Source organism: Sorex fumeus, unplaced genomic scaffold (assembly GCF_029834395.1).
Source record: "Sorex fumeus unplaced genomic scaffold, SorFum_2.1 ptg000061l, whole genome shotgun sequence".
Lineage (NCBI taxonomy): Eukaryota > Metazoa > Chordata > Mammalia > Eulipotyphla > Soricidae > Sorex > Sorex fumeus.
This window is the reverse complement of record NW_026606118.1, coordinates 46,600,912-46,622,110: the sequence shown is the minus strand read 5'-3', so window position 1 is coordinate 46,622,110 and position 21,199 is coordinate 46,600,912. Positions and strand designations below refer to the sequence as shown.

General features: G+C 43.3%; 1 protein-coding gene across 1 annotated transcript in view; it reads left to right on the top strand.

The window, feature by feature from the left end:
- FREM2 (FRAS1 related extracellular matrix 2) overlaps positions 1-21,199 on the top strand; it is a 204,181-nt gene that overhangs the window by 98,364 nt on the left and 84,618 nt on the right. Inside the window, exons 5-6 of the mRNA XM_056126254.1 lie at positions 11,181-11,306; positions 14,149-14,400. Coding sequence (XP_055982229.1) covers positions 11,181-11,306; positions 14,149-14,400 — 378 coding nt within the window. The remainder of the gene's footprint in view (positions 1-11,180; positions 11,307-14,148; positions 14,401-21,199) is intronic.

Sequence of the window (21,199 nt, the reverse complement as noted above, 5' to 3'; positions counted from 1 at the left end):
CCCCCACACAGGTTAGCTAATTCTTTGGGGGGTTTAGGGAGACACCTTCCAAACAGTGCTAAGGAGGCCCAGGAAACCATCCCAGCGATTCTTGGTCAATAGGCTGGTGAAGTGCAGTTCATGCACAATTCAATCAGCTAATCAGTGGCTGAATAAATAGCAGTACTCCTACATAAAAAAAAAATAGGCTGGTAATGCAGATGCCCGGGGCCTTCAGGGTCACCCCCTTGATGCTTAGAGTACCTTGACATATTAGGGTTAGGCCAGGGTCAACTGCATGTAAAGTGTGAACCTTAACCCCTGTACCATCTCTATGGCCCTTAACTAATGTTTTCTTTTAATCCTTTTAATTTAAGGGGGATTCTTGGCAGGATACAAACCCAGTGGTGCTTAGAGACTTTTCCTGGCCCTGTGCTCAGGGGATAGAACCAAGGTCTGCCATGTTTAAGACAAATACCTTAGCTTCTCTGCTGTCCCTCCCATGCTCCTTAGCTAAGACATTTTGAGGACAATATGGGATAAATCAATTTTCAGAATTTGATTCTTAAAACAATATTGCTTAAAGCAGTCTTCACTGAAGCTATCATATATGCAAAAAGAGATTGAAAACTAATGTTAGCTGCAAAGTCTCTCACAGGAGCTGTTTTCCACCTCTTGAAAGCCCTTGTCTGACTTCCCCACAGAGCACATGCTTCTGTCAGAAGTTAAGGGGATAAAAGACCTGTATTTGGTACTGGGCCTCATTAGTCCCTGTCAAACCAGGAGTGGGAGAGGAGTCCAGAGTAAGTGCATGCTCTGACTACCCAACATATTCATTATTTATAATTCAAATCTAGTGCAGCAAGAAATCCTTGTTTAATCAAACTTGCATGGGCCATAGGTTACAAAAGGAATCGAAATTCAGGTTCAGAAGGTTCTGTCCTCCCCATTGTTCATGGATTTGCTCAAGCAGGCCCAGTAACGTCTCCATTGTGAGACTTGTTGTTACTGGGTTTGGCATATTGAATACACCATGGGGAGCTTGCCAGGCTCTGCCATGCTGGCAAGTTACTCTCGGTAGCTTGCTGGGCTCTATGAGAGGGACGGAAGAATCAAACCTGGGTCAACCGGGTCGGCCGCGTGCAAGGCAAACACTCTACCTCCTGTGCTATCGCTCCAGCCCAGTTCAGAAGGTAATAAATAAAAATCCCATACATTGTGAGTCTGGAGATACTCAATATGCAGCTGACTCCATTTTGATCCCTGACACCACATCCCTGGAGTACCACCAGGAGTGACTCCTGAGCACAGAGCACAGAGTAAGCTCTGAGTAGCACCATGTGTTGCCCCAAAATAACAACAGAAAACAACACAAGACTTAATTTGGAAAAGTATGGCCATATAATATAATAATAATATAATATAATATAGATTCCATTAGCCATTAGGGCTGGAGCGATAGCACAGCGGGTAGGGCGTTCGCCTTACAAGCGGCCAACATGGCCGACCCGAGTTCGATTCCTCCGCCCCTCTCGGAGAGCCCGGCAGGCTACCGAGAGTATTCGATATGCCAGACACAGTAACAACAAAGTCTCCAATGGAGACGTTACTGGGCCCTCTCGAGCAAATCAACGATCAATGGGAGGGCCATTAGCCATATAGTTAAGTACACTAATATCTAATGTAGTAGTATATTAGCATATCTGATGTGTTTTAGCTAATAAAAATAATAGAATTTTTCCTAAACATAGGCTGAGCTATATGTATGGAGTCAATATTGTGGTTGTTAACTCTCCTCTGACTGCTGGAACACAATGTCACAGGCTGTCACTGTATCACTGTCATCCGGTTGTTCGTCAGTTTACTTGAGCGGGTGCCAGCAACGTCTCCATTCGTCCCAGCCCTGAGATTTTAGTAGCCTCTCCTTACTTGTGTTTCCCTACACTGCCATATTGGAGGCTCTTTCAAGGTCAGGGGAATGAGACCTTTATTGTTAGTGTTTTTGGCATATCAAATATGCCTCAGGGAGCTTGTCAGGCTCTGCTGTGCAGGCAGGATACTCTCGGTAGATTGCCAGGCTCTCCATTAGGTGGCATTTGCCTTCCACGCAGCCGGCCTGGTCGACCCGGGTTTGATTCCTCTGCGTCTCTCTGTAGCTTGCCGGGCTTTTTCTCGGAAAGCCCGGCAAGCTACCGAGAGTATCTCGCCTGCATGGCAAAGCCTGGCAAGCTACCCATGATGTATTCGATATGCCAAACACAGTAACAAGTCTCACAACGGAGACGTTACTGGTGCCAGCTCAAGCAAATATATATATATATATCACTTAATCACTTAACGTCCCGTTAGTCATCAATTTGCTCGAGCGGGCGCCAGTAACGTCTCCATTTGTCCCTGTCGCTTGCTAGTGTAGCCCAATGGCATCTGTTCGCTCCGGGAACATGAAGGGCCTCAAACCGATCGTTCATGATCTTGACGAAGAAGTCTGACCATCTGGTAGGTGGGCGGCCACGCGGTCTTTTGACATCCCGTGGAATCCAGTCAGTAACAGCTCTAGTCCAACGGTCGTCTTTAAATCTCATTATGTGACCAGCCCATCTGATTTTCGACACCTTGGCAAAGGAGACAGCGTCCCTGATCCTTGATCGTCGACGGATGTCAGAACTCCGGATTCTTTCTCTCACTTGAGTGAAACGTGATATTCCAAGCATAGCTCTTTCTATTCTTCTTTGGGAGACCTGAATGGCGTTCTCATCTTGTTTGCGTAGGGCCCAGGTCTCTGAGGCATATGTTAATGCAGGAAGAACAGTGGAATCAAAGAGATGTGCCCGGAGCCGGAGGTTCTTCGTCCTCTTAGCTATTTCTTCGACGTTCTTGAAGGCGTTCTAAGCCGCTCTCTTCCTCCTGCGCAGCTCGGGTGCCAGGTCATTTGTCATGTTGACCTCTCGACCTAGGTACACATAGCTGTTGCATTCGGAGATGGTCGTTCCATTGAGAGCGAATGGGGCGTCAGGAACAAGGCTGTTTCTCATAAACATTGTCTTCGTAAGATTCAGCTGTAGTCCTACCTTTCCACACTCACGGTCAAAGTCGGCCAGCATTTGTGCCGCTTGGCTGATGTTTGGTGTTATTAAAACAATGTCATCAGCAAAGCGGAGGTGGTGTAGTTGCCGACCATCTATCTTCACTCCCATTCCTTCCCATTCCCAAAATATATATATTTTCCTCTATGATTTGTTGCTTACTGTCTGAACCCCATCAAATATGGTGTGGTAATTATGGAAAATGGATAGGGTCATAAGACACTCCCTACCCTATCCCTATCCATGTCACAGGCTGTATCACTGTATCACTGTCATCCCGTTGTTCATTGATTTACTCGAGCAGGCATCAGTAATGTCTCTATTCGCCCCAGCCCTGAGATTTTAGCAGCCTCTCCTTACTCGTCTTTCCCAACAATTGGAGATTTTTTCAGGGTTAGGGGAATGAGATCTGTTATAGTTACTGGTTTTGGCATATCGAATACACCATGGGGAGCTTGCCAGGCTCTGCCCATGTGGCAAGATGGTGTAAATCACAGATTTATTTTTCCCAGTTGTGGAGTCTTGACCTCGACAATCAATGCTCTCCAGGTTGGCTTATTGCTAGGAGAGAACCTCTCTCCCTAACTTGTTATTGTCTGCCCTGTGGCTGGATGCCCACCTTCCTCCAGTGCATATCTGTGAAAAGAGGCCAATGCCTCCTCCTTCTTCTTCTAAGGATACTGATCCCATCATGAGGTCCCTCTCAGGACAGTCTCTATTACCTCCCTAAGACTCCTCCTATGGGTACCATCACATTGAGAATTAAAGATTTGACGTGAATTTCGAGAGATACAAAACATTAAGATTCACAACAAACTTTAAGAAATGGGACTTTCTGTAAAATTCTATGGCAATGCCATGGAGTCAAAAGCTCGAGGAATTCAAAGAAACTCATTAAATTTGAACTTGAACGTTTTGTGGTGCTTGCCCATTTGGACACTAAGTCGTGATCATTTCTAAGTTGAGATTTTATATTTGGTCAAATTGTACATCATGCCAGGAAGAGTAAAATTTTTTTTTAATTTATTTCTTTATTGAATCACTGTGGGAAAAGTTACAGAGCTTTCGGGTTTAGGTCTCAGTCATGTAAATATCAAACACATTTCCCTTTACCAATACTTATTTTTAACCGCAAACCCCAATAGAACCCCACCTCCCACCCCTCCCAATTCCTGTGAGGCAGATGAGTTCTAGTTAATACTCTATCTACTTTGACTAGATACATTGTTTCGATAGAAGATGCACAATTATTGTTTAGAGTTTACGACCCCCCCCAATCAAACATGCTAAAACATCGTTGTGAAATGATTTGCTTTCTACAGGTGGGATTAAGAATAAAATGATGTCTATCATCATTTTATTGCGGCCACGCGGTTTTGGATTTCTGCTGTTTTACTTATTAACCCTGGCAGTATTTCTATTAAAAGTTAGATAGTTAAGAGATTGGTTTCTGTGCTCTGGAGTCGTGGCCGTGCCGGAGAGCCGCTCGTGGGGGGCAGCTGGTGACCTAGGTCGGGCGTGAAGGACGGCCCAGAACGCCCCCCTTCCCATGAGGTCCCTGCCGCCCCCACCCCCGGCTCAAACCTGCTGTCCACAAGGCTCCCGTGCGGCCGCCATCTTTCTTTCCAGAGAGGATTGGGCAAGGAAGAGTAAAATTATTTGTTTGCTTTGGGGCCACACCAGGCTATGCTCAGAACTTTCTTTTGATTTAGTGCTCATGAGTCACTCTGACCATAATAAGACTCTAGGGATGGAACCGGGGTCAGCTGCATATAAGGCAAGGACCATCACTCCAGGACTGTCTGTCTGACCCCATTAATGATAATTTTTGCCCATACTAAAACTTAACAACAAGAAACCATTTCCCTAGATGACACTTTCTTCCCATTTAAAATACCATGTCTTGAGGAAATGTTCGTCCGTGTCTTCATTTTTCCTCCACTCCATCCTCTCATTCACTGTCTCTAACATTCGCTCCATCAGACTTTTGTCTCCACTACCCTGTTGAGTAGGAAGATCAGTGAGTTCCCTTGGCCACATCTAATAATCAACTATTTGTTCTTAACTCACCAGACTTGGCAGGAATATCTGAAGCAATTGATCACTCCCTTTTCCTTGAGATTTTTGCATTTGGCCTGTCCCCCTACTCACCTTCTCTTGATTGTTCTCAACGTGGGTCCCTTGTCAGGGTCCTCTACCCCGTCTTTTTTATCTCCCTGACCTCTAACTGCCCATCTATAATCCCACTCTACACGATTTTATTCGGGCTCCTGGTTTCACAGAACCTACAACACACAGTGACTCCCAAGCTTACAATTCAGATCTGTTGGCTAAAATCCAGGATCATATGCTAACTGGTTCACCTGACTTGATCTTCATTTCGTATATTCTTAAAGTATCTCAATTTTAATATGTTCAAAGAGAGCTCCTGATTTCCATGAATAAATCTGATTCTCCTGCAGTCTTTTTCCGCTTTCACACAGCAGCTCATCTTCCAGTTGGTCAAATAACAAAACTTGCAGTCATCTTGATTCTTTTGCTCTGTCACTTGCTGTATCTGATCCATCAGAGAACTCCTGGGTCTACTTTATATGCTCCGCACACAGTCCTAGTATGTGTTTTTCTACCAGTTTCACTGCCACCATGGGATCCAGTCTTCTCAGATCTCTCTCCTAGATTGTTGCACAGCTCCCTCGTGGAACTCTGCTTCCACTGCTCACCCTAAAAACCTGTCTCAGAAGAATCTAAAATGGGGGGTCAGAGAGATAGTACAGAGATTCAAGTGTTTGTCTTGCGGGGACCAACCCCAGTTCATATCCAGCACCACATATGGCTCCCCGAGCACCATCCGGAATGATCCCTGAATACAGAACTAGGAGTAAATACTGGATGTGGCCCCAAATCCAAAACCAACAACAAAAGGATCTTAAAATAAATCAGCTTCTTATGCTAAAAGTAGTCTACAGACCAAACATGATTGCCACTCAAGGCTTCTCTTGCAAAACACAATACCCAAAAGAAGAGAGAGAGAACAAGGGGGAATGCCCTGCCACAGAGGCAGGGTGGGACAGGGGGGATGGGGGATGGGAGGGATGCTGGGACCCGTGGTGGTGGAGGATGGGCACTGGTGGAGGGATGGGTACTTGATCATTGTATAACTGAAACCCAAGCACAAAAATGTATAAGTCTATAACTGTACTGTTTCACTAATAAAAAAATTTTTTTTAAATAAATCAGCTTCTGAAAAACCTAGTATTCAAAACCTTTCATGTTTTCAGGTTGAAAGATTGAACATGCAAGTCAACAGTGGTCAGACTACACATTAAAATATAACCCTACGGGATGGAGACATAGTAAAGTGGGTAGGGTTATTGTCTTGCACGTGGATGACCCGGGTTCCTTCTCTGACTCTCCATATGGTTCCCTGATTGCATCAGTAGTGATCCCTGAGTACAGAGCCAGGAGCAAGCCCTGGCTTGCACTACCAGTTGTTCATCCACACCTTTCCCCAAAAAAACGTTCAACCCTAACTCAAAATCTATAGTTGCTGGGAAACCAGGTTTTGTAGCAACAGGCCCCAAAGGGGCAGGATTCAGTCATTCATTGACAGCTCCCTCACTTATTAAGCTTGCAACTTAAGACCAGTCAGAGGAAAGCCAAGTAGCCCAAGTAGCCCCTCCCCTAACAGCCCTAGAGGATACTTTCTTCTTAGTCCTAGAGAGTTGCCCCCTGCCAGCCCCCTCCAGCTAAGATCCCCTGGAAACCATCCTCCCTTTTCATACTGCAGCTCCTTCCCACTCCTCTGCCTGCCTTTGAGTCTCTGCCAAATATGAGTTCTGGTGGCTGACTCTGACTCTCTAATGCAAATTCTAAATAAATAGCTTTTGCAAGTTTTTCATCCCACTGGGTGGGCTTTGTTTATTTTCACATGCTAGTTGGAAATAAAAGTTGATTCCCATAGTCTTGCCTCCTCTCCCCATGATCACCAACCTTGATCATTCACCCCAGCCACATTTGCTTTTTGGGTCACACCCAGCGATGCTCAGGGATTACTCCTGGCTCTGCACTCAGGAATTACTCCTGGAAGTGCTTGGGGGGTCATATGGGATGCTGGGAATCAAACCCAGGTTGGCCGCGTGCAAGGCAAGCCCTCTACCCGCTGTGTTATCACTCCAGCTCCAGTCACTGCTTCTTTATCTCACCTCCTCCTCCCTGCCCTGTTTATTCATCACTTTGGCCTCCCACTGATCCCTTTAAACCTGGCCTAAGGCTCTTTTCTTTCTAGAATTGCTCATAACTTTCCTAGAATTCTCTTTCTCAAGTTACCATGGGCACCACCTGGTGCTCTGGGCTAAAATAATAGGTCAAGTCTTTCAAATATACTTCACTGCTTCACACAGATTTCCACAACCCCTGACACTTACTCTGTCCCAATCTTACCTAAACCCTCAGCAGGCTATGCTTTGCTCATTTCACTTACTCCTTGATTTTTTCTTTTCTTTATATTTTAGTTCAGTCACTGTGAGACACAGTTACAAAGTTGTTCATGATTGGGTTTCAATCATACAATGTTCCAATACCCATCCATTCACCAGTGCATATTTCTCACCCCCATTATCCCTGTTTCTGTCCTGTCAACAACTGCCCCCCAGCCCTAACCTGCCTCCGTGGTGGACACTTCTCCCCCTACCCCGTCTCTCTCTGTCTCTCTGTCTGCCTGTCTGTCTCTGTCTGTCTCTGTCTGTCTCTGTCTGTCTTTCTGTCTGTCTGTTTGTCTCTCTCTCTCTCTCTCTCTCTCTCTCTCTCTCCTGCCCCTCCCTCCCTCCCCTCTCCCCCCACCCTCTCCATCCCACCCCCTTCTGCACTTTATAGTTTGCAATACAGGTATTAATTGGTTATCAGGTTTGTTTCTTTAACTCCTTTCAGCACTCAGTTCTTGTCCAGAGTGATCATTTCCAATTATCATTGTCATAATTGTCATAGTAGTCATTTCTCTAACCTAACTGCCCTCCCCCCTTACCCCCCTTGTGGTTTTGCTTGACATTTTCTTGTGTGTGTGCGTGTGTGTGTGTGTGTGTGTGTGTGTATCCCTAACTGGCAGCTAGAGTGAAAATTCCTTGAGGTCTGGGATTTTGATACTTCCATATTTCCAATGTCTAGCAAGCGAAAGTCACTCCATCAATATCTGGTGAATGAAAGTCATAAAATCCACAGATTTTTTTTTTTTTAGTGGTGACACTTTTCTTAATTGGTATATCAGTCAGAGTCCTGGGAGAAAACACATTACACACTAAAAATGAACAATTTAAAAATAATGTACAGAGATAGGAGTAGGGATTGGAAGAGGGGTGTTCCAGCACCAGTCAAAGCAGCACCAGGATGATCTCCTGGCCTGAAGGAGAAGAGCTTAGCTAGCAGAGCCTAGTCAGTGAATGAGCCCCCAGCAGGCGTCTATCCTTCCCCTGGGGATATATTCAGCCCTGGGCCCCAGTGGAAATCCCAGAGAATGAGTGCTGTCCTCCCTCAGCTTCCGTTCCTGTTACTCTGGCTGTCCTGACCAGAAGTATGAGCAAAAGGAGAGCTTTGATGTGGTTCGTGACTGGCAGCTCCTGGGACACAGGGCAGGTAGAGAAGATGGGATGGAGCCTCAAGGGCCTGACCCCTCTCCCTCAGCTTTTTATGGTCATCAGAAGCTATAGGCTTTATGTTCTAGAAGCAGCCATGAAGTGTTTTCAGTGTGTAGTGAGAGAGACTTTCTCTGAGACAGACTCCCAGTCAGAATCCAGAGTTACCCGTGTGTGTATTTGTGTGTGTGTGTGTGGGGGGGGGGGGGGAGGCAGGGGTATCATGTCAAATTATCACACTAAATATTTATCGAATTAAACATAGTTTTGCCTTGTATTGTATTTGTCAATATTTTATGTTATTTAACATGTTTTTCAATGCCCTTAAAAAGCAATCACTGAGGACTGGGATATCGTGTAAATATGATGTTATATGCTCTGTTGTTATTCCTCAAGTGGCAGGAGGCAGCCACTGACATACAGAAATTATAGTTTTTGGGTAGGAGGACCACACTCAGCTGTGCTCAGAACTTAATCCTGGCTCTATGCTCAGGGATCACTCCTGATAGAGCTCGGGGAACCATATGGGGTATAAAGGGTTAAATCATTTATTTTCGAAATGATTTTTATTGTGGCTAAGGTAACATGTTTAGAATAGCATTTATATATTTTACTTTAAATAAGTAGCCATTTTATTTATTTATTTATTTTTATTAGTGAGACATCATGAGGTATAGTTGTAGACTTACATTTTTTTGTGCTTGGGTTTCAATTATACAATGATCAAATACCCATCCCTCCACCAGTGCCCATTTTCCACCACCACTGATCCCAGTATCCCTCCCACCCCCCATACCCCCATCCCACCCTGCCTCTGTGGCAGGGCATTCCCTTTTGTTCTCTCTCTCTTATTGGGTGTTGTGGTTTGCAAAAGAGGCAATGGGTGACAATCATGTTTGGTCTATAGTCTACTTTCAACATGCTTCTCCCAACCTGGGAGAATCCTTCCAACGCCCTTTATTTGGTGTTCCCTTCTCTATCTGAGCTCCCTTTTCCCCTAGCATGTGTGGTTGGCCTCCAAGCCATGAGTATGAAGCCAGGTGTAAAATTCCTGGTACTAATCTCGGTCATTCTTGGGTGTTAGTCTCCTATTTTGTTACTTTATGTTCCCCAGATGAATGCAATCTTTCTATGTCTATCCCTTTCTTTCTGAGTCATTTCACTTAACATGATACTTTCCATGTAGTACCACTTGTATATAAATTTCATGACTTCATCTTTTCTAACAGTAAATTAGTAGCCATTTTAAAAAGAGTAAATTTAGGGCACAAAAAGGATAGAGTAGATATTACAAATTTTAATCCTGACTCAGGCTATCAAACCCCAGGAGACTGATTTATCTGGTCCGTAAGCAATGGAATGAAATGATTCCAAGTCTCTTCTCCCTCTGAAACCAGCCTTCCTGTTGAAGAGTGACTTGTACCAGGCAAACAAACTTGGATTTTAAAGAAGAGTGCCAGTTTTGTGTATTAGTTGAGAAGAAAAAAAAAAGCGATTCCTAGAGCTAACAGCATTATTGGGTTTTATTTCTACATTAAGAATTCAGTGGCCCCATTTATGGGGTATAAAAAAATAGTTTGAGAATAATACCTAAAGACAAGAGAATTGAGGGCCTGGACCAGTGTCCATGATTAGAAGCTTTCCTCAGTTGGGTGGTGAGTGCAGTTAGGATAGAGAAGGGACCACTAGAACAATGGTAATTGGAAATTAATTGAAAATGATCAGTATGGACAGGAATTGGGTAATGAAAGAAGGTAAAGTGATATATATATATATATATATATATATATATATATATATATGATAGCCTTTCAGTAACATATTACAAACCAAAGGGGAAGAAAGGAGAGAGAGAGAGAGAGAGAAGAAAATATCAGTCATAGAGGCAAGTGGGGGGTGCAGGAGAGAAAATGGGGATATCAGGGATATTGGTTATATTGGTTATTGTAATTATTATATTGATGGTGGGAAATGTACACTGGTGGAGTGACAGGTGTTGGAACATTTATGATTGAAACCCAATCATGAATAACTTTGTAACTGTGTATCTCACAGCCATTCAATTAAAAATAATTGAAAAAAGAAAAGTATTCAGTGGTCCAATGACAACACTCAGAAGAACTGATTTACTCAATTGACTTGCAGTGAGGGGAGTTGAAAGATGGGCATTGAGGTCATTGGGAGAGAAAGGTATATGCATCGGTGATGGGTGCAGTGCTGCAATTATGTGCATGCAAAATCATCATTCACAGTATTGTAAATCACAAAACTTCACACAATTAAAAAAGATAAAGAATTTAGTACCCATTGCTACAAAAACCTGCATGCTTGATACCTCCTCCTACACCATGCCATACTTCGTGTTGGGTATGAAGACTACGCAATTCTGCAAGACTATGCAAAAGGGGTAAATTTATCATTGGAGCTGTTTTAATTTGAAGAAGATTCAGCTCCGGTAGAAATAATCATGGTGATGTTTGTGTTTTCTTCTTAGAATCCACTGTCTTCATCCCCCAGTCTGAATACTCCGTGGAAGAAGATGTGGGTGAGCTCTTCATCCCCATCAGGAGGAGTGGCGATGTGAGCCGGGAGTTGATGGTGCTCTGTTACACGCAGCAAGGTAGCTCCCTCCCTGTAGAACCAATTGAAATGTTTGCCTAGGGATAGGAATAAGCCACTCTAGTATGCTGTAGCCATGGCATTATCACATGAGGAATATACTTTGTTTCTATGAATTTCAAAAAAAATTAGTCTTCTTTCTCCAAGACATCTTCCTTCACTAGGGATCTGGAGGTTCTTCTGAGAGAGCTTGTAAGACTTCCCTGCCAGGTCTCAAAAAAAGATTTCAGATTCACTTGGTTACTTTTTCTAATTCTCAAGACTTTCTGGACTGTAAGGAATTAAAAGTTCCCCTGTCCTTCCAAGCCTGCTCAAGTCGAAGGGAGATGGGGTTTTTGTTGTTGTTGTTGTTGTTTTGGTGATATTTACAGCAAATATTTATATTTGATGTCAGTAAATATATCACTTTTTTCAGACTTTTGCCCCTTTAAAACATAGCTGTATTATTATTTTTAAATTATTTTTAAATTTTTTTAATTTATTTTTGTAATGGATCCCCATGAGATGCAGTTACAGACTTACAAACTCTTGTGGTTATGTTTCAGTCATACAATGTTCGAGTACCCATCCTTCCACCAGTGCCCATTCTCCACCACCAATGATCCCAGTGTGCCTCCCCCCACTCCCACCTCATCCCCCCCATCCTGCCCCGCTTCTGTGGCAGGGCATACCCTCTTGCTCTTTCATTTTGGGTGTTGTGGTTTGCAGTAGAAGTATTGAGTGGCCATCATGTTTGGTCTATAGTCTATTTTCAGCACGCATCTGCCACCCCAAGCCAGCCCTCCAAGCACCTTTTACTTGGTGGTCCCTTATCTAGGGAGATGTTTTAAAAAAAAACTGGGGCTAAGATCGATAGTACAGTGGGTAAGGAGCTTGCCTTGCATGTGCCTTACCTGGGGTTAGATCGATCCCCGGCATTCCATAAGGTCCCTTGAGCTCCACCAGGAGTAATTCCTGAGTGCACAGCCAAAAGCAACCACTGAGCATTGTTGGGTGTGATGCAAAATCAAAAAAACAATACAAAATTTCAAGGCAAAGAAATTTATACACTAGGAAATGAAACTAATCTCTCAGAGAATTGTACCCAGGGCTTCTGCATGTAAAACACATGCTCCTGCTCCCTGCCCATCATTCTAGCCCTCTAACTTCTTTGAAAGTCATGTCAACCACATATAAAATGATTTAGCTTCCTCTGAAAGTTGATTTTGTATTACACCAGTTAAAGTTAATGTACAATTCTCATTAACACAATAAACATCTTAGCCAGAGAGATTGCACAGCAGGTAGGGTGCTTGCCTTGCATGCAACCAACCCAGGTTCGATCTCCTGTATCACAAATGGTTTTCCAAGCACTGTCAGGAGTAATTCCTGAGTGCAGATCCAGGAGTAATCCCTAAGCACTAAGTGTGGTCCCAAAACTATAATTAATTAACATCTTTCTAGAAATCAGATATACTTTCTAAAAATTTCAAGTGAAAGACATCCAAATATTGATATCGGCAGACACTTGTTAAACTTTCCATTTGTGTATAATAATTGAAAGTAGTTGATAAAAGTGATTAAAATCGCATACTGTAGAATCAGCCTTGGGCTCCAGTTTCCAAAGTAAGTGGTTTAACCTAGCAAATGTGTAAAACCCAGTCGAGTGGAGAAGATTCATAAGGCAGTACAGGGCTTGACACTATATATATATATATATATATATATATATATATATATTATTAGTGAAACACCACAAGGTACAGTTGTAGACTTACAAATTTTTGTGCTTGGGTTTCGATTATACAATGATCAAATACCCATCCCTCCACCAGTGCCCATTTTCCACCACCATGGATAATATCCCCCCCATACGCATCCCCCCATCTCCCCCTGACTCTGTGGCAGGGCAATCCCCTGTGTTCTCTCTCTCCTTTTGGGTGTTGTGGTCTGCAAAAGAGGCATTGAGTGGCAAACATGTTCAGTCCATAGTCTACTTTCGACATGCATCTCCCCTCCTGGGAGGATCCTCCAAACACCCTTTATTTGGTGCTCCCTTCTCTATCTGAGCTGCCCTTTCCCCTAGAATGCCCGGCTGGCCTCTAAGCCATGAAGTAATCTTCCTGGTACTGATCTCAGCTATTCTTGGGTATTAATCTCCTATTTTGTTACTTTATTCGACACTTTTTATATGTACTTCTTGAAGGCCTTCAAAACTATACCTGACAGTGTTTAGGAGAACCATGGATCAAACTCAGGGCCTTGCACATGCTCGACATGTGTACTACCACTTGAGTTCTGTCCCTCATGCCAGTCAGCATTCTTCCTGCTCACAGTAAGCATCTAAAGTAGGAGCTATGATTTGATAATAGTGCATTGATCTAAAAGACCACTGGCAGGAACTAGAGGAGTAGATCCTTGAGATGGAACCTCTGCCCTATGTTTGACATCATTATGAAGTTCACTCTTGATGCTAGGACATTGTGATGGTGTTTTGTCTTTGCCAGAGGTGTTCATGGACACTAACTGACCATTAGAATGCTAAATATCCCCCAGTTTACTATTGGATAAGGCATTAGCCTTTGAGAATGCTACATATGCTGGAACTTGAGTGATAGTACAGCAGGTAGGGCATTTACCTTAAGTGCAGCCAACCCAGGTTCAATCCCCCGCATTCCATATGGTCCCCCATACACTGTTTGGAGTGACTCCTGAGTGCAGAGTGAAGAATAACACCTGAGCAGCATGTGATCCCCAAAAGCCTAAATAAATAAATAAATGATAAAGCAGAATGCAAGTAATTGTTTCTGGAAATGCCCTTTGTGGCATGTTCTACAGAAACTCCTTTTGGATTCTCCCTCCAGGAACAGCCAGCGGAACAGTGCCAACTTCGGTACTGTCCTACTCTGATTACATCTCCAGGCCCGAGGACCACACTAGCATCATTCGCTTTGACCGAGAGGAGCGTGAGAAAATGTGCAGGATTGTCGTGATTGATGACTCCTTGTATGAAGAGGAAGAAACATTCCAGGTCCTTCTGAGTATGCCCATGGGTGGTAGAATTGGATCCGAGTTCCCAGGAGCACAAATTACTATTGTACCTGACAAAGACGATGGTAAGTAGGAATTTTAAAATTTTCCCTCTACTACTTAGCCCTAACAACAGGCATTGCCTGCTAGACAGAAAAAAAAAATGTAGTAAAGAATTAAATGTTTTATCTACTACCTAGATAATTCAAGTTTAAAGATAAAATTTTAACTTAAAATATAATTAATAATTATCTTTCCAAGGTGTTTGTGTTTTATGGAGTATTTTTGGTTGAGAAAAATATCTATCCCTTTGGGATAAACATAGGGGGAAAATGTACAGAAAAAAAAACTTTATTTGCTAGGTCCTGGACATTTTAACATAAATATAGCTTCATAGTTGTATGAATGGAAGGTGTTATCATTTTCTCTGATTTGGTTTTGTTTTTTGTTTTTATTTGTTTGTTATTTGGTGATGGGGGTTTCACAAACAGTGTTCAGGGGAGCCTACAGGCCCCCTCTGGCAATTATCAACCAACCAGACTGACCATTCAATAAAGACCCAAGGATGCTTTGTTGTTTGGGCCTTGAGGTATCATGATGGGTGTCGGCAGCACCAAAGCATGCATCTTAGCACCCAGTACTATATCTCTGGTCCTCTATGTTTGTTAAGATTGGGCATTAGAGAGACCAACTGATTGGCCTGAATTTTCAAAGCTGATCAAGACATAGTCAGGCTTAGGTCCCAAATGTTTGGTTCTTTCCACATTCCTGTCTTCCTGTAAAATCTGTCTGTGGTCCTGACTAGGTTGAAATGACAGTGGAACAATGTACATTGCTGCATGACATTTGCAATTCCTTTTTTTCTGGCAGGGGCATCACTAGTTGTGGCGCCAAAAGAAAAACCAAGTATAAAAATGAAAATTCACAGCGATAGGGATTTATCTACAGTGGATAGGGCATTTGCTTTGAACGTGCCTGACCCATGTTTGATCCCTGGTGTCCCATATGGTCCCCCAGCACTGCCAGGAGTAATTCCTGAGTACAGAGCCAGGAGTAACCCCTGAGCATCGCTGGGTGTGACCCCAAAAGCAAAAAAATTTTAAAAAAACTCAAAATCACAGTGATAAAGTATTGGATATATGCCCTAAATGTTGGTCTATTTACCTCATATTTAATGTCTATATTATTTAATGTATATTTATACATATATCACTTAATCACTGTCCTCTCGTTGTTAATCGATTTGCTCGAGCAGGCCCAGTAACGTCTCCATTGGAGACTTTGTTGTTACTGTATATGTACATGTATATTTATATATTTAAAGTATATATTTCATCATTGGGCTGGAGCAATAGAACAAGGGGTAGGGCGTTTGCCTTGTGCGCAGCCGACCCAGATTTGATTTCTCCGTCCCTCTCAGAGATTCCAGCAAGCTACTGAGAGTATCCTGCCTGCATGGCAGAGCCTGGCAAGCTACCCATGGCATATTCAAAATGCCAAAAACAGTAACGGAGACATTACTGGTACCTGCTCAAGCAAATCAATGAACAAAGGGATGACAGTAGGCTAAAATAAATCCTAAAACTTACTGAGGGGATTAAATTATTAATAACTCCCCTGATATAACTTAATGAGGTGATTATTATATATAGAAGTATAAAAGAATACATCTAGAATATATAAATAATATATATAGAACATAGAAAAGAATGATCCAACATTAACCAATAGAAAACAGTGTTGCTTCTGAAAGTGGCAATTTTTAATCACTAAAAGTAGCACAATTAGAGTAGGACAAATGTCAAACCTGTTCCACAATCTGAGTGAAATAATCTACATGACTTTCTAATTTTCTTCACCTTAGTTCTTCTTTCCATTTCTGTCATAATGGGTAGACCAGATGAAGAATGACTGAAAATAAAGAAATTCTTTATAATTGAGTCACCTAGAACATTCAGAATTTTTTTAAATGAATTGATTCTCTGAAGCTAGATCACTTTTTCAAATAAATGATCAGGTAACATTTGCATTTGCTATGCTGCAGTCTGGATCACAAGCAGCTGAAGTGCAAATGTTTGACAATCTCTTTGACCCTGCGGTTCTTCTCTGTGATTAACCCTCCTTGGTATGGAGTTGAACAGGTCTCCAAACCCAGATATGTCTTCAACCAATTTGCATTGTATCTTTTAAAAACAACTAGCACGCAGTTGTCTTTGGAAGAAATGTACCTCCGTAAGCACACTGCAGTGAGAATAAAGCTCTCATTTTATGCAGCTATCCAAACATCCTACATCAATGTCTTCAGTCCTCAGTGCTTCAATAAAGGTCGCAATTTCGTACTGCAGCATTTAAGTCAGCGCTCAGGGCATTTCACTAATCTTTACTGCCAGTTTTGGGAGTTAATTAAGGAGCACTCCAGCTGATTCCATTTTCTGCTTTTGTGTGATAACCACGGGAGTTTCAGCAAAAGTGACTGACTTCCTCGACCACCCTCGACAAATTTTCATGCTAGATATGAGCCAAGAATGTAAGAAAGGCAACATGGTGAGCTCTACAGTAAGTGTTACTCAATTCAGTGTCATTTAAGAGCTTACTGACATCAGAAAATTTTCTCCACAACAGGAGAACCATAGAGAAGCAAACATTTCTAGCACTAGAAAATTACATTATGTGAACTGTGTAGTTGAAATATACTTTATTCATTTTGCCTAGCTGACAGGCTTCTCACCAGTGTTTTTCTTCTTGAAAAGTATTGTTTGCATTAGTGTAAGCATCCATTAAGTAATGGCAGAGTCTTCACAGTACCAAATGACCACATTCATTTACACTAACAGCTTGACCAAACAAACTTATTTTCTCTCTTTAGTATGCTTGACTAAGAATGATATGAAAAATTAAGAAACAGAAAAATAGATTTCTAATGGCTCAGAATATTAATGCAAAATAGCCATTAGCCAGACTACTTAATAGAGTTGATGATGTGAAGGCAGAGAAACTGGGGGATTGCGGGAGCATGGTGGGGGTGGTGTTTACTGAGTCTGTTCTATGGGAGGTACTGAGAAATGCCTTGAATAATAAAGGTCATGTATTCCAATTTTTTTGTGGAAAGGATATAATACATAGTGATGTATAAATTAAAGCCATTGAAAACTAAAATAAAACAGGAACCATAAAGACAGAACAGGGGTTAAGATATTTAACTTGTTTCCTATTAACAATGATTTAAATTCCCAGCACCATAAACAATCCCCTGAGCATCACCAGGGGCCACTCCTGAATAGAGACAGGAATAGCTCCTGAGCACTGACAGATTCGTCCCAAAGCACTGACAGATGTGTCCCCAAACCCCCACCCCCACTCCAGCCTGGCCTCCCTGACTCAGAGGTATTTTGTAATCGAAAGACCTGATCTCTCCTATCACAGGAACATGGCAAATATTTGTTGTACACCTAATAAGTATAAAAAGAGGCGGGAGGGGGGTATGGTGCCGCCAGCAGGTCCAATTGTACCTGTGAGGCGAGTGCATCAGCAGCCTCATGGCGCCTTCAGACTTCCAGATACCCCAAAATTGCTGCTGTGCCTTTGGTCAGACCCCAAAATCTTGGGGCAAAGTTTACCAAGAAAGTAAATGGCCAAAACTTAGGTATGTGGGGAACACACCCACAAACCACCTCCGGCTCAGCTATATAATTGGAGGCAAGGCCTCTTTGGTTCCTGATTGAACTGCTTAATGGACATGATCCCAGAGACTCAGAAACGAATCTCAGAACCCAGTGGCTTTAGGTAGAAATGCGTCTGGTCTCTGCAGTAGGCTACCGGTGCTGGGCCAACCCAGGTGGGAATAGGTTTCGTGCCTTGGCCTGTTCCCCCTGGCGGCCCAGTGGCCACCATCCATCTGAGGCCACTGGACAGTCATATTTGGGACCCCAGTGACGAGACACACAGGGCCTCACGGGATGAGGGTGGAGCCGGGCTTGTCCTCCCCACCCCAATGAGACCCCAAGTCATCGCCCACAAATGGCCTCTCTGGCTCCTGATCAAGCTGCTTAATGGCCATGATCCCAGAGACTCAGAAACAAATCTCAAAACCCAGTGGCATTTGGCAGAAATGCATCCGGACTCCACAGTACATTACTGTCGCCGGGCTACCCCAGGGAGGAAAGGGTGTTGTCCCTCCACCTGCTCCCTCTTTGCGACTTGGTGGCTGTCATCCTCCAGAGGCCATTGGACAGTCAGGCTCAGGCCCGCAGTGACGAAACTTGTTGGGTCTCATGGGATGGGGGGGGGGGGGGGGAGGTGGAGCCGGGCCTGTCCTCCCCACCCTAACGAGACCCCAAGTCATCGCCCACAAACGGCCTCTCTGGCTCCTCATCAAGCTGCTCAATGGCCTTGATCCCAGAGACTCAGAAACAAATCTCAAAACCCAGTGGCTTTTGTCAGAAATGTGTCCAGACCCCGCAGTAGGTTACTGTCGCCGGGCCACCCCAGGGGGGAATGGGTGCTGTCCCCCCCGCCTGCTCCCTCTTGGCGACTTGGTGGCTGTCATCCTCCAGAGGCCATTGGACAGTCAGGCTTGGACCCGCAGTGACGAAACTTGTTGGGTATCACGGGATGGGAGGGGGAGGTGGAGCCGGGCCTGTCTTCCCCACCCCAATGAGAACCCAAGTCATCGCCCACGAACGGCCTCTTTGGCTCCTCATCAAGCTGCTCAACGGCCATGATCCCAGAGACTCAGGAGCAGATCTCTAAACCCAGTGGCTTTTGGCAGAAATCCCTCCAGATTTAAGTGTTAAAATTTCAGAATTTCAAAACCACATGGCCCTACTGCAGCCACACGACATCATATGTTATTCATAACCAGCAATAGAACACAAATTGTCTATTGTTGCCTTTTCAGCAGATCTGAGTGTTGGGGTAAAATCTCAAATAATGGTGGGTCTGGTGTCGAAATAGTGAATGTGATCAAAGTAGAGAGAGAGTAATGTGGAAATCATCTGCCCCACAGGCAGGGGGAGGGTGTGGGATGGGGTATACTGGGATTTTTGGTGGTGGAGAATGGGCACTGGTGAAGGTACGGGTGTTTCATTGTATGACTGAGACTTAGACCCAAAAGCTTTGTAACTGCTCTCACGGTGATTCAATAAATAAAATTATAAAAAATGGAAAAAGAAAAAAAAAGTAAGTTGGAGTTCATGCACAATTCAATCAGCTAATCAGTGGCTGAATAAATAGCAGTACTCCTACAAAAAAAGAGAAAAAAAAAAGAGGCGGGAGAACACAAAGGTATTTCAGGCACAGGCCAGGACTTTATAATGCATAAAACCTATTGATAGCGAAAAAAGCTAGGGATCAGAAAAAATTAAGAGGAGAATAATAATAATTTAAAACAGTAAAGACGTTAAGAAGACAACTGTGAATGATTAAAAGCAACCGTATGATCTGATCCCATGAATCAGGGAAAGAATTGAGCCTCAATCAGATAGAAAGGGTCTAGATGAATAGAAAATGAGGGAAAATACCCCAAGAGTCAAAACATGAGTAGGGAAAGATGTTGGGAGCAAGGGATCATCTAATTTGATCAGATTGCCCTATCCATAAATGATTTAAGGGACCGTTCCTGGGATTGGATGTTAGATGCGTTTCTACTTCCTAGTCGAGACATCTTGAGGTATGTTTCCTACCTTTGAAATAGGATCCTATTATTATGTGAGCTAACTTTTACTTAATTCTTCAGTTTTATTCTCCCCTCTACCCGCCCACCACCTTCACTTCCATCTGCTGGTACTGCTGTGATGACTGGGGTTATCACACATGTACTTGGTTGTGGTGCTCTCGTAGTTAGGTATGGTGCCCACCATGGGTCCCATATCAGGCTTCAGTGCTCAGATGCTCTCCGTGGTGCTCTCCAGAGTAGCTCCCCTCGAGCTGTGCTTGTGTACATTCTGGCAGTGGTGTTCACTGAAAGCAACCCCCTGGCTGTGGTGCTCACATAGCTTCTTGGTGTTGTTGCAGCCCTCAGTGACTGCCTGCACACTCTTGAATATGACATGGCTAGAAAATGCTTCCAGGCAGTTAGCTTCCTTTCATACTTGGAAGGTTTGTTTTGAGAACCAAATAACATGATCTACGTGAAAACACATTAAAAACCTAGCTAACCTGTGACCAGAGGAAATAGTGCAGGGGTCTTGCATGCCCTTGTCTTGAATGCCATCAACCCTGATTCAATCCCTGGTATGGCATAAATTTCCACCAGAGAATCACCAGAAGTGATCCCTGAGCATAGAACCAGGAGTAAGCTCCATAATATAATTGGGTGTGTTCCCAAAACCGGGGGGTGTTAGGGCAGGGAGTAAAGACTAGCTAAATTAAAGAAAAATGGGAATCATCAAAAGCGAACTCTGAAAAAGTAATTTTCAAGCATGTCCTGAATATCTCTGAATGATTACAGAAGCTTTGAATTTATTGAGCAGGGATCACCTAATTTTGTTGTTGTTCTTGTTTAATCAGGACTATACTCTTTTAATAATTACAGATCTCTTGGCTAATTTTATTTATTTATTTATTCTTTAATTGAATCACTGTGTCGCTGTGAGATACAGTTACAGAGCTTTCATGATTGAGTTTCAGTCATATAATGTTTGAAAACCCATTCCTCCACCAGTGTACATTTTCCACCATCAATATCTCTGTATCCCTCCTGCACCCCCCCCCCAAGCCTGCTTCTATGGCAAGTACTTTCTCACTTTCTTTCTCTCTCTCTCTCTCTCTCTCTCTCTCTCTCTCTCTCTCTCTCTCTCTCTCTCTGTCTCTCTGTCTCCATCACTGTCTGTCTCTGTCTCTGCTTCTGTCTCTCTCTGTGTGTGTGTGTCTCTCCTCTCTCTCTTT